The sequence below is a fragment of the Pichia kudriavzevii genome, chromosome 1 (assembly GCF_003054445.1).
Source record: "Pichia kudriavzevii chromosome 1, complete sequence".
NCBI lineage: Eukaryota > Fungi > Ascomycota > Pichiomycetes > Pichiales > Pichiaceae > Pichia > Pichia kudriavzevii.
Window position 1 is genome coordinate 2,674,282 of NC_042506.1, and position 15,335 is coordinate 2,689,616.

General features: G+C 36.7%; 9 protein-coding genes across 9 annotated transcripts; 5 read left to right on the forward strand and 4 right to left on the reverse strand.

Moving 5' to 3' along the window:
- Positions 1–87: 87 nt before the first annotated feature.
- C5L36_0A12220 (uncharacterized protein) lies at positions 88–2,922 on the forward strand (the record flags this gene model as incomplete). The annotated part of the gene is made up of 1 exon (XM_029464262.1): positions 88–2,922. One exon carries the CDS (start codon positions 88–90, stop codon positions 2,920–2,922), a length of 2,835 nt encoding a protein of 944 aa, XP_029320122.1.
- Positions 2,923–3,136: 214 nt separating this feature from the next.
- On the forward strand, positions 3,137–3,616 carry C5L36_0A12230 (uncharacterized protein; the record flags this gene model as incomplete). The annotated part of the gene is made up of 1 exon (XM_029464263.1): positions 3,137–3,616. One exon carries the CDS (start codon positions 3,137–3,139, stop codon positions 3,614–3,616), a length of 480 nt encoding a protein of 159 aa, XP_029320123.1.
- A 409-nt stretch (positions 3,617–4,025) lies between these two features.
- Positions 4,026–4,601, forward strand: C5L36_0A12240 (uncharacterized protein; the record flags this gene model as incomplete). Its single annotated transcript, XM_029464264.1, has 1 exon — positions 4,026–4,601. The coding sequence occupies one exon, from the start codon at positions 4,026–4,028 to the stop codon at positions 4,599–4,601; it is 576 nt and encodes a 191-aa protein (XP_029320124.1).
- Positions 4,602–4,663: 62 nt separating this feature from the next.
- C5L36_0A12250 (uncharacterized protein) lies at positions 4,664–5,965 on the reverse strand (the record flags this gene model as incomplete). Its single annotated transcript, XM_029464265.1, has 1 exon — positions 4,664–5,965. The coding sequence occupies one exon, from the start codon at positions 5,963–5,965 to the stop codon at positions 4,664–4,666; it is 1,302 nt and encodes a 433-aa protein (XP_029320125.1).
- Positions 5,966–6,141: 176 nt separating this feature from the next.
- On the reverse strand, positions 6,142–7,014 carry C5L36_0A12260 (uncharacterized protein; the record flags this gene model as incomplete). The annotated part of the gene is made up of 1 exon (XM_029464266.1): positions 6,142–7,014. The coding sequence occupies one exon, from the start codon at positions 7,012–7,014 to the stop codon at positions 6,142–6,144; it is 873 nt and encodes a 290-aa protein (XP_029320126.1).
- A 210-nt stretch (positions 7,015–7,224) lies between these two features.
- On the forward strand, positions 7,225–8,202 carry C5L36_0A12270 (uncharacterized protein; the record flags this gene model as incomplete). The annotated part of the gene is made up of 1 exon (XM_029464267.1): positions 7,225–8,202. The coding sequence occupies one exon, from the start codon at positions 7,225–7,227 to the stop codon at positions 8,200–8,202; it is 978 nt and encodes a 325-aa protein (XP_029320127.1).
- A 972-nt stretch (positions 8,203–9,174) lies between these two features.
- Positions 9,175–9,717, reverse strand: C5L36_0A12275 (uncharacterized protein; the record flags this gene model as incomplete). The annotated part of the gene is made up of 1 exon (XM_029464268.1): positions 9,175–9,717. The coding sequence occupies one exon, from the start codon at positions 9,715–9,717 to the stop codon at positions 9,175–9,177; it is 543 nt and encodes a 180-aa protein (XP_029320128.1).
- A 2,759-nt stretch (positions 9,718–12,476) lies between these two features.
- Positions 12,477–13,763, forward strand: C5L36_0A12280 (uncharacterized protein; the record flags this gene model as incomplete). Its single annotated transcript, XM_029464269.1, has 1 exon — positions 12,477–13,763. One exon carries the CDS (start codon positions 12,477–12,479, stop codon positions 13,761–13,763), a length of 1,287 nt encoding a protein of 428 aa, XP_029320129.1.
- A 236-nt stretch (positions 13,764–13,999) lies between these two features.
- On the reverse strand, positions 14,000–14,909 carry C5L36_0A12290 (uncharacterized protein; the record flags this gene model as incomplete). The annotated part of the gene is made up of 2 exons (XM_029464270.1): positions 14,000–14,248; positions 14,601–14,909. The coding sequence occupies 2 exons, from the start codon at positions 14,907–14,909 to the stop codon at positions 14,000–14,002; spliced, it is 558 nt and encodes a 185-aa protein (XP_029320130.1).
- Positions 14,910–15,335: the final 426 nt, after the last annotated feature.

Here is a 15,335-nt window from a genome sequence, read left to right on the forward strand (position 1 = left end):
TAACCATAGTATTACTCATACCAATAGATCATTTTTCAAACGATTAACACCATTTCCTTCATATTTCCATAGACTCTCTAATACAAAATGCTCCAACACCAGCAGCAGCAGCAGCAGCAGCAACAACAACAACAACAGCAACAGCAACAATCGCCAGGTGCCATGAGTAACTACAGCAATTCACCCACCGAAAATGACGAGGGTTCAAGGCAATATCTTCCAAGGCAAGAAGATGGTTATCAACAAGCACAGCAGCTCCAGCAATCTCAATATTATCAGTTACAGCATCAACAGCATCATCAACAGCAGCATCAACAGCAACCTCAACAGCAACCTCAACAATATCTTCAGCATCAATACGTTAATCCAATGCTGTTACCCCCACACCAAAATTTTGTGGCAGCTTGGCAGACAGTTCCAAGCTCACAAACTTCAGATAATACAGTACAGCGATTTGGATTCAACAGACGGATGTCAGTTCAACAAACTCAAAGATTGCCGCCTTCGGTGATAAACAAAAATATACTGCCCATACCAGATGATCCGTTAAATAAGGAGTACCCACAGTCTCTACAATTTAAACAACATTCAAATACTGCATCTCCCGAACGTCCATTATTTAAAAGTATGTGGGGGTTTGACGGCTTGGGTAACTCGGAAGTACCGATATCTCCAACTAGCAGTAATAATCCAACTTTTCACTCCCCCAATTTACAGTCAAGCCGCAACAGAATCCATTCAATTGCAGAAATACCCGACTTGGCAATAAATCAACAATCATTACCGCCCTCATCATCAGTTAGACTTGACAAAAGTCTAAGTGTCAGTCCCAATAGAGGACCGACGTATGCGAATGAGGCAAATATGTTAACACCTTCTACTGATCCAAATGACCAGTTAAATCAGTTTACATTGACAAGTAGAGGCTTACGCAGTAGTTCATTTGCAGTCCCAAAATCAAAGCTGAACATGTATTTCCCCACAACTTCCCAGAATGAAAAAGTTGATCAATTTCAACAACAACAGGCTCAACAGCAGTACAAGCAGGCTAATAGTCAATATGCTCTGCCATATGTTAGAAAACAACAATTGCCACATCAAAGTCAGCATCTTCAACAGACTGATACATATCGCCGTTTATCGCAGCAGTATGATCCAAGGCTTCAACATTTTATGAACAATAGATCTAAAAATGTCCTTGAAAGCCAACAACAACAGATCATTCCTCCCTTACGTGCAGATGGCCCGGTTCCTCATTACATACACATGGAAACTACAAATAATAACAACTTTAATACATTGAGAAGAGGATCTGTAGCTGCGGTTTATCATCAGCAACAGCAACAGCATCAACAGGAGCCGCATTCTGCTGGAAATCAACAAATGGTTTCTCCAAACATGAATCTTTTATGGGATTTTAATCAATCAGGAGCCCCTTCAAGTCAATTTCTCGATGACTCTTACAATATTAGTGATTCGCAGATTAGTCGATTCGATTCACAATATGTTTATCAGCCGCAGTTGAAGACACCGAAATTCACACCGGTGATGTCGGCAAAAGATTTGGAACCAATTATTAATGAAAAGCCCAAATTCAGACGTGTCTCAACTTCCCAAAAGTTTGTTTCACCCTTGAAAGCATTGACAACTGACTTAAGTTTGAGTTATTCGATGTGTGTGCCCGAATATAACTATCAAACAAGTAAAAACCCAAGAAGAGTGTTAACAAAGAACAATAAGCCATACCATAACAATGGTTATGATAATGAAAATCATGACTACATTTTACATGTTAATGATATTCTGGGTACAGAGGAAAACAAGAAGTACCTAGTTTTAGATATTTTGGGTCAAGGAACGTTTGGGCAAGTTGTAAAATGCCAGAACTTGAAAACCCAAGAAATCGTTGCCGTGAAGGTTGTTAAAGCAATCCAGGAATGTTTACAGCAGTCAATGGTTGAGGGAAACATCTTGGAATTCTTAACAAAGAGAGTTGATCCTAAATACGAAAAATACTTTTGTACTTTGAAGGATAAATTTATGCATAGATATCACCTTTGTTTGGTGTTTGAACTACTAAGCTCAAACCTATATGAGTTGATCAAACAAAATCATCATCATGGCTTAAACATTAAACTTGTTCGAAATTTTTCAGTCCAAATATTGGAGTCTTTATGCGCTTTGAAAGATATTAAACTAATTCATTGCGACTTAAAGCCAGAAAATATCCTGTTAACAAGTTTGAACAAACCAGATCTAAAGATAATTGACTTTGGTGGTGCATGTCAAGAAAGGCACACGGTATACACATATGTTCAATCCAGGTTTTACAGATCACCGGAAGTCATTTTAGGTGTGGAGTATTCTACTTCTGTCGATATGTGGTCGTTTGGATGTATTGTTGCGGAATTATTTCTTGGTTTGCCCTTATTTCCTGGTGCTTCGGAATATGAGCAGTTGGTTAGAATCGTTGACACCTTTGGAATGCCACCCTTTTGGATGATGGTTGAGAAAAAATCCAATAACTACATTGTCAAAACTCCCAATTCGACAGGTGATGGGAATGGTAAGTTCAACTACAGGTTGAAAACGTTGAGTGAATTTAACCATGAATATAATCTCCATGAAAGCACACCAAAGCAGTACTTTAGCGACACAAGGTTGGATGATATTATAATGAAATACAGGTTACCCAGAAAGGACATGACTGAAGAAATGGTCAATAAGGAAATGCATGAAAGGTCATGTTTAGTTCATTTTCTTAAAGGTGTATTAAACATCAGCCCACTAGAGAGGTGGACTCCACACGAAGCAATCCATCACCCATTCATAACGGGAGAAGAATGGACCGGTTCTTGGAGCCCGCCAACGGCTAAATACAGCTCTAATGCCAAACATGTTCGTTCAAATAGTCTTGTATAGCACACCAACAGAACAATGTATACAGGTGTATAATTTTTACCTCTCTTTTATTTCTCATTTCCCTTTTTTTTCTCGACATTTCCGTTTCCTAATTTTCAGTGAGGAAGAACCGCAGAGTGAAAAGTGCAAGGTGATTCATCATTAACGGCGACTGGTTACTGTACCTGTGTACCATAAGAAGGCAAAAAAAAACCCCAGCAAGCAATATACAAAGATGTCTACACCAGAAGCTGATCATTCTAGGGACCCATGTCCTATTGTCATTTTGAACGATTTTGGTGGTGCCTACGCTATGGGTGTCATTGGTGGTTCTCTCTGGCATGGTATCAAAGGTTTCAGAAACTCTCCATACGGTGAAAGAAGAATAGGTGCAATCGCAGCCATCAAGGCACGTGCTCCGGTTGTTGGTGGTAATTTTGGTACTTGGGGTGGTCTGTTTTCATTCTATGACTGTTCTATCAAGGCCATCCGTAAACGTGAAGATGCATGGAATGCCATTATTGCCGGTTTCTGTGTAGGTGGTTCTCTAGCAGTTAGAGGTGGAAGGAAACATATGCTACATTCTGCAATCACTTGTGGTATCTTCTTGGGTATCTTAGAAGGTGTTGGTATGATGTTCCAAAGATATATGGCTTATGCTAATAAGCCTGTTGCAATGCCAGAACAAGGTGGCGCAGCTCCACTTGCTGCTTGATTCTATCAGTATGATTAATGAATGCTAAGATTATAATCTTAACACATCTAATGCTAAACTACACGCAAGATTTGGATTGATAACCTCATTTTTTGTTGGTTTTTTTTTACTACTACTATTACGTTTTGTTAACAACCCCCCTCTCTACAGCACTCCTTGTATATACACTTACATATACATTTTGTTTTCGTAAATTACTCTTGTATACTTGCTGTATATACATAAATATATATATACAAGCACACCTGAATCATAAAACATCGAATATTGGTAATGGCTATGCGGAATGTACTAAGGTGTCTCTTCTCATTGTGAGGAAAAAAAAGCTTGAAATTCATGTTGATGTCCACTTCGAATTTGACACGCTTGAGTTGCAGTTCTTCTAGGTATTTCGACGTGAGGGGCCAACATGAATCTCTCAACGTCATCTGTTATTACTAGAAGAAGAGGTGGTAAGGCGAGCCAACCAGAAGATGAAGAAAATGCTTCTGAGTTGAAATTGGGTCCTGAGTTTCAACTTGAACAGATTGGTCATGACGGTGAAGTACATAAGTTAATTGCATTGAATCTAAGTGAAGCTCGTATATTGATCCGTACAGCATTAAAAGAGCGTGCAGAAACGATGTCTAAGTATACAGGTGTTGAAATAGAAGGCCTTGACGGTAGTGGTGAACCTGAAGATGAGCAGTTGGCCAAATTAACAGCGGCGCCAGCGGCAAATGAAATTCTTCGTAAAACTCTGGAACATTTGGCTTTATTTGCCAGGTTCAAGGATGTTGAAACGTGTGCTGCTGTTGAATCGCTACTCAAGAGTGAAGAAAACTCTATTTTACATCCTTTCGAAATAGCCCAACTAGGTTCTTTATCATGTGAAGATATTGACGAGGCAACTACTTTAATTCCAAGTCTCAATGACAAGAAGGATAAAATTGACCTTCAAAGAATTCTAGATGAACTGAATAGATTGGAATCTAATTATGCTTGATGTTGAAACCGAAAAAACATTGAAATTAACAACTGTATTTTTAATACAAAATCTTATAGTTTCTATATATTATAATGTTCTTTGAACAAAAGATATTCGTCTTCATGGTAATATTCTTTTAAAAACTTTTTACCCGATCCGCTTCTCCACCAGCGTGGCAAACAGCTTCCCAGTTGCACATTGATGTTGTCGGTATTCGGAGGTGCAACACATCTCTTGTATTTCATAACTTGTTTACCCTCTGGGTAACTGAAAAATGGGACATGGTTATAACCAATATCTTCAAAATGAAAAATTTCATCTCGATCTAAAAGTAGAGTGGCCCCTAATGAATGGACAGGTGCATCCCCCCATCTTTCATAATAGAAACCACCGGTTTTACTCAAGTACTCAAAATAATCGAGATATTGTTCTGATCTGAAGAAATTCAAGTCTCCAATTTCAAAATTGGACCAAAAGTGGCATAAATTGTATGGCGAATCACCAAACTCCAAGCCATATTTTCCCAAAGGCGCTTTGTCTGTTATAAAGTCAATGCTATTGTTTGGATGAATATGTTGTGGATACTCCTTCATAAAACTTTCAACTGTTTCCCAGAGCGTTGGAATTGTATTCTCATACTCATACAATGAAACAACAAATGAATATTTCTTTTTGTTCTCTCTCATAAGCCTGAAAGGATCCATTTGGAAATCACAAAAATATTGAACCCCCGGTTCTACCCTGAAATAATAGTCATACTTCATAACCAATTCCTGTCGGAAAAAAAAGCCGGAATTAAAATGACACATATTTCGGTAAGATCTGGAGAAACCGTAGAGTAATTCATCTTTTATTGCTTTTTCAATTGATAAATTGTATTTCTGTTGATCAATAAAATCAGGGGTGTCCCAATCTTCTTTGGGTATTAAACCATATTCTGTCTTCCCACTAGCCATTTCTGTAGTCCAGCGCTTAAAATCTTCATCAAAGGGCACATCATTTAGAAAGGTCCAGGGATAATGATAATCCTTATTAAACCTATCTTCCAGGGATCTCATTGAAGATAAAATATCCTTTAATTCCCAATTTCGACACAAGACCAATATCGTGGCATTCTCTAATTTGACCGTGTGCTTGTTTATAACTAAATGGTCCTTGTCATTCAAATATACAGGCTCTACATAAGAGTTGGAAGCACCTTTGATTCTGGCACGATTCAAAAATTCTTTTGTTTTATTGTACCGTGAATCCCTTATTTGAACTGATTTCTCATAGATTTCCTCAACCAACGAGCTGGTCACATCTGGCTTGTAGAATTTGACATATAAAATAACCTCCAGTATTAGGTAAATCACAATAAGAGAAAGAAAAAAATGCCGCATCGTTGTTCAGTGTATTAAGGTTGAATTTTACTAATGGAGATCATTGTTTGGTTTCTTTTGATATTCGACAATCATGGAAAAACTTCACTCGCATATGGAGTAGGTACTTTTTCTCTATAATTTCTTAGTAAAAAAGTTGTAAATACATACATACATATACATTTCTAATCCCAATTTTACGATTTTTTCATGATAGGAAGTGTCTTATCATTAGCACGTAAATGCATGTCCAATATCCCCTCAAATCCACCTTGAACGATACCTCCAATCGGCCTTGAAGATTCATCACACAAATAAGTCAGTACAGAATCTATATTTTCAATTATTTCTGAACCAGATAGCTTAGGGTTACCCACAATGATGGATATAACTGGTCCAGTAGAGGGAACAAATGTCGTGTTCCGGCACCATGACTTAATTTGTCCTTGAACATATTCAGGTTCCACCCGTTCGTCCTTGAATCCTGATTTTTTTGTCTTTACTAATTGTGCATCTGGGTTAGGTTTTGCCATTTGTAACATCAAGGGGAATTTTTGTGAGCTTTTACAGAAAATGGTAGGTTCTAATAGTTTTGGGAGCAAAGAATGTAATCTATTGTCTGTTATAATCATATCATACTCATGGTACGTCTTCAACGCTTTTTTGGAAGTACCAACCATGGTTTTGAACTTTTTATAACCAACAATATCCGTGAAAGTGTCAGACGTTACCGCCTCCTTATCTGTTAATGGTACACGGTAAGTATCAACAGGATCTTTTGTTACCAGTAAAATAGTGGTATTCTTCACTGTCCTTAATCTGTTTGGAATTTTTATCATTCTTCTCGTGAACTCTTTACTTTTCGAAGTTTGCACCATTGTGGTTAGTTGTAAAAAAATTGGCTCATCCATCTTGCCCTCTTTTTCTAGTTTGAATATGTGTGCTTCGGCTGCAAGCAGTGCTTTGTCTTGAAGTTCTTGATTCATTGTTTGAAAAATATAATCTGCCCTTTCATGATTCCTAGGTTTTTCCACTTCCTTTTTCTTCAAAACTCCTCTTCTTTTTCCCATTGGTGTAAAGTTTAGGTCGACTATTGGCTCAATAGTAATCGAAAAAAGGAACCTTGAAGTTCAAATAAAAAAATTTAGCAAATAGTGAAAAAAAAGTACAGCTGAGAATCTCGAAATTGGAGATGAAAAAAGTTGACGCTTATCAACTTAGTCTCCCGGAGCTGTTATGTTTTGAAGGATTTACTATGGAGATACTAATAACCACCAACAATGAATCTTATTGTTGTAATAATAAGTTTTGTTTTGCGTCATCTAGTTCCAGAGATGGAACATCACAAGAATGCTAAATTCAATTTCTTGGATCTGCCTGAGTCTCAAAAGGTGGAAAAGCATCTGACAATTCTCCGACACACGGATGTTAAGACAACCAAACATTTACCCGTTATCATGTGGCATGGAATGGGTGACTATTATGACTCAAATAGTATGAAATGGGCTGCGGAATCGATGTTGAAGGCGCAGCCAGATTTGGAGATTTTTTCAATATACATCGATGAAGATTCTAAAAAGGATAGATCTGCATCAGTATGGGGTGATGCGATGTCCGAGGTCACTCAGGCTTGCAATGAGATAAAAAGTCTGCAGATCGATATCAACAATGGAATTAACCTGGTTGGATTTTCCCAGGGCGGTTTGTTTGTAAGAGCGTTGGCTCAAGTTTGTGATGTGAAAGTTAACAATGTCATTGCAATTGGAAGTCCACAAAATGGATTTGCAGATTTACCGCCGTGTGAACCCGATAATTCATTTTGTAAAAGAAGAAATGAATTTTTGAAAAGTAGGATGTACACTGATTTTATGCAAAACAATAATATCCAAGCTCAGTATTTCCGTGATGTGAATAATTTCGAAACATACCTAGAAAAATCTGTTTTCTTGAAATTTATCAACAATGAGCTATACACAAACGTAGATTACAAAAAAAAAATGAAGGATATAAACAAACTCGTGCTGATTATGTTCCAGAAGGATGAGACTTTGGTTCCTAAAGAAACTGCTTGGTTTTATGACCTTGATCCAGAGTCTGGAAAACTGATTCATTTCAACCATACAACATCATATAAATATAACCTTATTGGTTTGAAAACACTCAACGAACAGGGAAAGATCGACTTTTTGTCAATAGACAATTTACACTTGGTTATGACTGAAGAAGACATGATGTTTTTGGCAGATACCTATCTGTAAAATGCTTCAAGACTAACAAGATTTCCTCTGTTTATGTATTACCTAATTACTCCATTGTCTAGACCTAGGGAGTATTTTATATTTTCTTTGGATTCGATGGTTTGGGCTGCTAAAGTTATCTCTGAAATATCCACAGCTGTTTGGTATTGCTGCCACTGATTGATTGAATCTCTTTTTTATCGTTTCTATTTTGGTTGTTGCCTTACTTAGGAGTGTTTGGACTGGCACATCTATATTGTAGCATGCTGTTACTAATTTTACCTATACAAGCATTGCGCTTGTTCAGAAGACTAGCTTTATCGTCTGTGATAAACTGTTACGTTGTCTTAGCATGGCTGACCATTAAGTTCGACTTTTTACTTCGATTTGCTTAGCTTCGATATCAGATTAAGCTTTCCTCTTTACTCTCAATGCACTTTTCAAAGACCCGCCGGGAGAAACACATGCTACGTCCCACTAAAATTTATTCTCAAAACTATACTTCAAACAAGTCCTTAAACTACTAGACTTTGATCTATAAGTGAGGTTTAATCAGTCAGAAGTAGTTAATTCATTATGTGTTAGTGTTTTTTTTTTTTTGGGGGGGGGGGGGGGGGGGGGAGGTTAGTTTTTGGTCTGTGATTTTTTTGACACTTTTTGAAAAAAATATGGGGGCTTTTGTCGGCCATTGTGGTGGTATATTGTGCTAGATGGGTGTCACAGATATGCTAATATCACTACCGTTTTTAAAATGATCAGTAAAGAATCTTTTGGACCTCTGGCTTTCAATACTATCCATCGCCGTGGTAGAATCCAAAGTTTTTTTGTTTGAAACATTTCTTTTGAGTTTCGGGTTTTTGCCTTACTTTACTGTTATATTGATCTCTACAACAAAGATGTCTACACTTACTTTTTTTCCTGTATGGATACTTGAAGGCTTTAGTTCTTTTTAATAGTATTATTTCTTCATAACGAATATTTCGACAAATAGTTCTATGAACATATATGGGCATATCGAACAGAACTAGGTTTCATGATGGATGAAATATCAAGTTCAGACCTACTCCCTCTAATTTCTATGGAGGGAATCTGTTTTACTGGTCCCGTAAGCTCAGAATGATACATTTCTTTCACCACTTTATCGTCATTTTTACTGAATTCGGGTAATTCACTATGATTACCCTTGTACTTGACTACATATCCATTGAGTAATTTATTGGTAACATCATCAGTAATATACTTACCAATTCCACCAGTCTTTTCACAAATTAAGCTAATTTGACAATAGTCCCACCGATATCTAAGCCTAGTTTTGAGTTGGAAACTTTTATCGCTATGTAGGCCCCTTAAAGGTATTCTTCTGAAATCTAAAAGATTTCCACTAATACCAGTTAATACTTGAATATGAGTATAGGTACCGTTCCAAATGTGGGGAAAGCTAGTAGATTTGTTTATAAGTTTATTCAACAATTCAAGATGCAAAAGATTATTGGGTAAAACTTTAACTATTCTAGCACTTCTTGCTAGTTCTGTCATGCTGGCTACACTTTTCCGGATTGTTTGGCCAGCCGTCCGGTTTTAGACCTAAACACGATTTTGCTTGTTTTTCGGATAATGCTTTGGCTTTATTAATGGTAATTATTCCTTTCATTGTTACTATTTTGACAAATACGAAACTAATACCTTCAAACTGCCTTAATACCAAAGGAGAAGTTTCCCAGCTGTTTATATATAGACATCTGCTTAGCTGAAGTGATGATACCAAACTAATCGAATCTTTACTAAATGCAAGCCCTTGATGGCCACCTAAAGTATTCTAGAAATAGTTTTTTAAATTATCATCTTCTCTGAAATAAATCCATATTGTATCTTTTTAGAGCCTTGATATACTGGGTATTCCACATCACCTAGCCCGAACTGGAGCAAACCGGAGGCCTTATGCCAATAACTGACAATTTTATTATGTATGGATGTAAGCATTGGATGGCTTTTGTTAATTTCCTTGTATGTTTTTTTTTCGTTTCCTTCTAACGTTCAAGTGCACAAACTTATTTGCCCTTGAAACAACCTCAAGCACCTGCCTCACTAGTTGTTTTGGTGGGGGCGCTAATAAGAAACATTGATGTTCCCAATTTAATTTAGCTTTTACTCAGTGCAACTCGGTATTTGGTACACGAATTTTTATTATTCATTACTTCAACAATTCTTTCTTTTTCAGTTTGGGTAGAATGTTTGTCTAAATACTTATTCAATTGGTCATGCAAAGAAAAGCTAGGTTTTACCTTTGATAATATATTCAGATATGAATCTGGATGTTGAAAGTACCTATGATTCAAAAATAATGGTTACAACCACTGAAAGGCAGAATCCAATGTATGTTTTGTTTTTAATGCAGCTCCAGCTGTAACACTTTCATAAATATTGAAATGTAAAGTACTTTCTGAATGTTATGTTTCTTTGAACAAATGTAAATCCCTATTCTTTTGTGGTTCTTTCCATCTGTCTTTATAGCACAAGCACCCTCTTCTTCAAATTAAGGCTTTCCTGCTCTGCCCATGATAAGCAATAAAACAAGCTCGTTATAGCCTTTCATAGGATTGTTTTGCTAAACATTTGTGCTCTTCATAATCACAAGACATGCAGGTAGATTAACACCAATTACAAGGGTATATGTTGGGCATAATACTCCCATTTCACGAGCAATAAAACAACTTTTGACATATTCTATTTCCTCCAAACTTAGCCCTGCATGCTGAGAAACCACTCCTGTTTAAACATTAACAATCTTCATACTTTTATCGCTAGGTGGTGCCTCTACCTGAACGTTATTATTTTTTTAATCGTAAACCTCCAATATATTTTGCTGTTGTGCTTATACTGCTTCTAGTTGAACAGAAAGTTAGGACCGTTTTGTTCTTGAAATACGTTTTTATGGAATTTGTTAACTTCCCCCTTAAGTAGCGGTCCTTTATAAGAGGATCGGAATCTGTTAGGGGTCTATATGCAAAAAGCATCTCCTTTAAAAAAACTGCTCCATAGGAATTATTGTAAACCATTGTTCTGGTGTTCCTCTTTGGTTGCTTCCTGTTCTGCAAACATTTTGATACGTCATGAATATTTGACACAGTTGCACTTAATGAAATAACTCTGAGATTTAAAGATGTGGTAGGCATTTTTGTTATTGCAGCCTCTAAGCACGTACCCCTTGTGCATCCAAAAATAAACTTCGTTTATTAAAAGCAGGCTAACCAGTTTCACTAATTTTTATTAATCAGACCATCTTCTTGCTTTAAAGCATCCAATTTTTCGCCAGTACAAATAAGTATGTTGGCCATTCTAAAAATTTTGAGCTCAAGCACAGAAGAAATGCCAGTTAAAAACTCCACTTTAAAAAATAGACCTTGAAATCTGTTTTCCAATCATTACACCTCTCAGCGCATAATGCGCTAGTTGGTGCCATGTATTAAACTTTAGCGTTTTGGTGATCCACATCCACGTTGGTTCGGTTAGATTTAAAATTGAAAAGTTGAACGATCAATATTTCTAATAGTATCGTCTTATCGCATCTCGTGAGGCTTGAAATAACACGGTTCCGGTTGTTCAATAAATTGAATCAAACGATTTTGACTGCATAACATTGAAGTATGGAAATGGAAAAATTAAACGGTATTTCTTTGGCACCATATCCATATGCCCCAAATTAATAGAACCTGAGGCAGTATTATAAAAAGTATTGGGTTTTCTAAAACAGCTGAAGGTATTCATTTCATTTGTGCAAGTAGTTATTCTGGACTCCGAGCCATCAGCTTTTGAAAGTTGATGCAGTTAGTCTTTTTTCCGAAGAGGTAAAAACCGCTACTCGCAATATTTGGCAACGAAAACTTTGTCCTTACATACCTTCTGAGTCTAATACTATACATTCACGTGATTCAGGAAAATGGGACACGGTTGCCTTTTAAATGAGAAACATTCACTAATCCAAGGTCAACAGTAACTAAGTGCTAAACAAGAATGCTACTCGAACATGAGCCTCCAGTAAAAATACATGCCGCGTAAACTCAAAGTGCCACAACAGCTGGTAATTTTTAAATTGAATTTACTGGAATTGCTTATGGATGCTATAAAAGTTTCTTTTTTAATTAACCATCGTGAGTAAAGCAAAAGCTAACGGTATATATCATCATAAGCGTAAGTATCCTATTTATTTTGATTTTTTATTTGGAACTAACTTCTATTGCTGAGTAGCGATATTATACAATTAGGAACTAACATCAAACTGTATATTCAACACCAAAATGACAGATACCCATGAATTTGACGAACAACTAGAATACGAAAGTGATGAGGAAAGCGAAAATTTTCATACAATATATGAAGATAAATTTGTAGACATACATTCAAACGGAGAAACTGAGGAGGCCGATTTGAACAACGAGGAATATATAGAAGAAAATCTGAAAGAGTTAATAGAGAGTGATCTGGAGGGCATTGAAGATGAAAAGTTGATCGAAAAGCAATACGGAGAAGAATTCATCTCAGAAGTAAGTAAATTGGAAACATCCGGCTCTGTTGTTGTGGATATCTCAGAGAATAATATAAGTATTAAAGAGAGTACGGTGGACAATACCTTAAGTCACATAAATGTTGAAGATATTGAGGAGAGAAACGAAGTTGAAGAAGGGGATGGCAAAGCGAACGATACGAATTTGGCGGTTGTGGATTCGAAAATCGAAAAACATAATGAGGGGACAGCTGAGAAAGAAACATTAATAGCAACAAGTAGCCATTCGTACGATGCTGTCAACAATAATTACTTGGACGAGTTTACTGACTCTGAAGATGAGGTTGAAATAACTGAAGTCAAAGAAATACGAGATGTTAATGGTAATATCAAGGGTCAATTTGAAGACGATGAACTAATAGAGTACGTTGGCGAAGAACCTTTTAAGGAGAAAGAGGAAAAAACCGTAGTTAGTTCAACTGATGATACTGGTAACAACAGAGGGTTTAAAGCACTGGAAGAAATCCCGGTTTATTTTGATTTCTGTGAGCTATGTGGTGGGGGGAAAAACTTGGATGAAGCATGGTTGAAAGATGAAATCAGGGTTGGGTTTGATTTTATGAAATTATTCAAACCTGCATGCCTTGAAGACGAATTATATTCCGAATTCAACCCAATATTTGATTTTGATGAATGCATTAGCCTAAAGTTTTCCGATGTTTTCCAAAAAATTGCTCAGTTTTTGAGTTTACAATTAAGAGACGTAAATATTCATTTGACTTTTGGTGACTTGAACAATCTTACATTGGAATCTGATTCTGTGATGTCTAACAATTTACGGATAACAGATTTGCTTGAAACTTATAGATGTTTGAAGGATGAATCGCCCAACTCCGATTTGTACAAATTTTTATCAGTTCGGGTTTGGTGTACTAGAAGTCTTGAGAAGCAACTACAGTTATTGCATACTGCAAAGGACTGTGGTTTCAAACTTGAAAACATCAATGATTTGGGCATCGATAAGAGAAAGTATAGTGAGCTTGTTGAAGATACTCGAAGCTGTAAACGCCCTAAACTCTAAAGTGCTGTGTAGTGAATTAGCACTCTTGTGTAAGAAAATGTGTAGCTTTGAAAAAAAAAAAAAAGAAAACAGGATATTCAAGTTTCTCCATTCTCACCAGCAGGTTACAATTACCCTTCCAACCTTATTGTATTTTAAATTTGTTTAGGAATTAAACAGTTTTATTTTATAGAAGAGAAAAGGGAAAAAACCATACACGAAAATATTTATTAAACTAGATAGGTTGTTTAAAAAATTTAAGCAGCAGTTAATCTCTTTTGAGAAGAGAGTCTACCTCTTTGTCTTGCATTGTAAGCAACCTTCTTGTTGTCTGCTGCCTTAGCAACGTTTTCTTCTTCTTCAGTGACAATGATTTCAATGTGGGATGGAGAAGATTGGTATGCATTAATTCTACCGTGAGCTCTGAAAGTTCTTCTTCTCATCTTTGGTGCTTGGTTAACTTGAATGTGAGAGATAACTAATTTGGATGCGTCTAAACCCTTTGCCTGTAATGATAATAATAATAGGAGAAAACAGAGTTAGTAAATGTTCCTGGGTTGGTAAAAAAAAGATTTGAGATTACCTAATTAATACAGCCTTTTGGACTTAATTGGATATTCTGTGGCAGGAAACCAGAGCGTGAAAAAAAGAGTCTAGATTGTGAAAATAGCACAAATTGATTTTCATATTTGTAATATCCTTTCATTTATGCACATGCTGTCAACATTATAGTTCCACTGAAAAACAAAATGTCATAATGAGGAAAAAAAGACCATAGACTGTATAAACTCAAGTAAAGCAGCTAATCTTAACAAATGAACTAGCACGGTGGACAAAATAAAATAAATGTATACATACTTCAGCGTTGGATTGAGCGTTTTGCAATAAACCTTGGATGAACTTGACGGACTTTTCTGGCCATCTTGCCTTGGTAACACCAAATTCCTTACCTTGACCAGTTCTACCAATGGAACCGTTGAATCTTCTGAAAGGAATTGCTCTTTCGTGATCAAGAACTTGGTCTAAGTACTTTTGAGCTTTTTCTAATTTCCAGCCGGAAACAGCTTGAGCGGTTTCTCTGGTGTTCTTGAAAGAGACTCTTAAGTAAGAACCTCTTGCAGAAGCAGACTTTGCTGGGTTTGATGGAACTGCTGCGTATCTAGCCATTGTTGATCTGTTTAACGAGTTAGAAACTTGTAAGATCCAAGGAATTAATAAGGTAAACTTTTGTTATAATCAAATTTCCAATATTATGCTAACATTGACAAAACCTCATAGCGTGAAAATTCTCAATTCGCCCCACTGGTAGACACGGAGCGCAAGGGGGGCCAGGGGTTTTCCCAGTGAGCGGATTTGTTTTTTCCCCACTCCAGGAAGAATCCTGGACTCCCCGTGCACCATTCCGCAGAGACGCGAATGCAAAACATGTGCGGTGCGCGGGTATGTATGTGGGCGTTTTAGCTAAAAGTACAGTCACTCTATGTGGTGTGCGGTGCGCGGGTGTGTTGTTCAGACAACAAGTTTTCTTCTTTCTAATTTTAAGGCTCAGCGGATAACTTGCCAAGATTAATAAGAGAATCAGAGTTTTTAGCA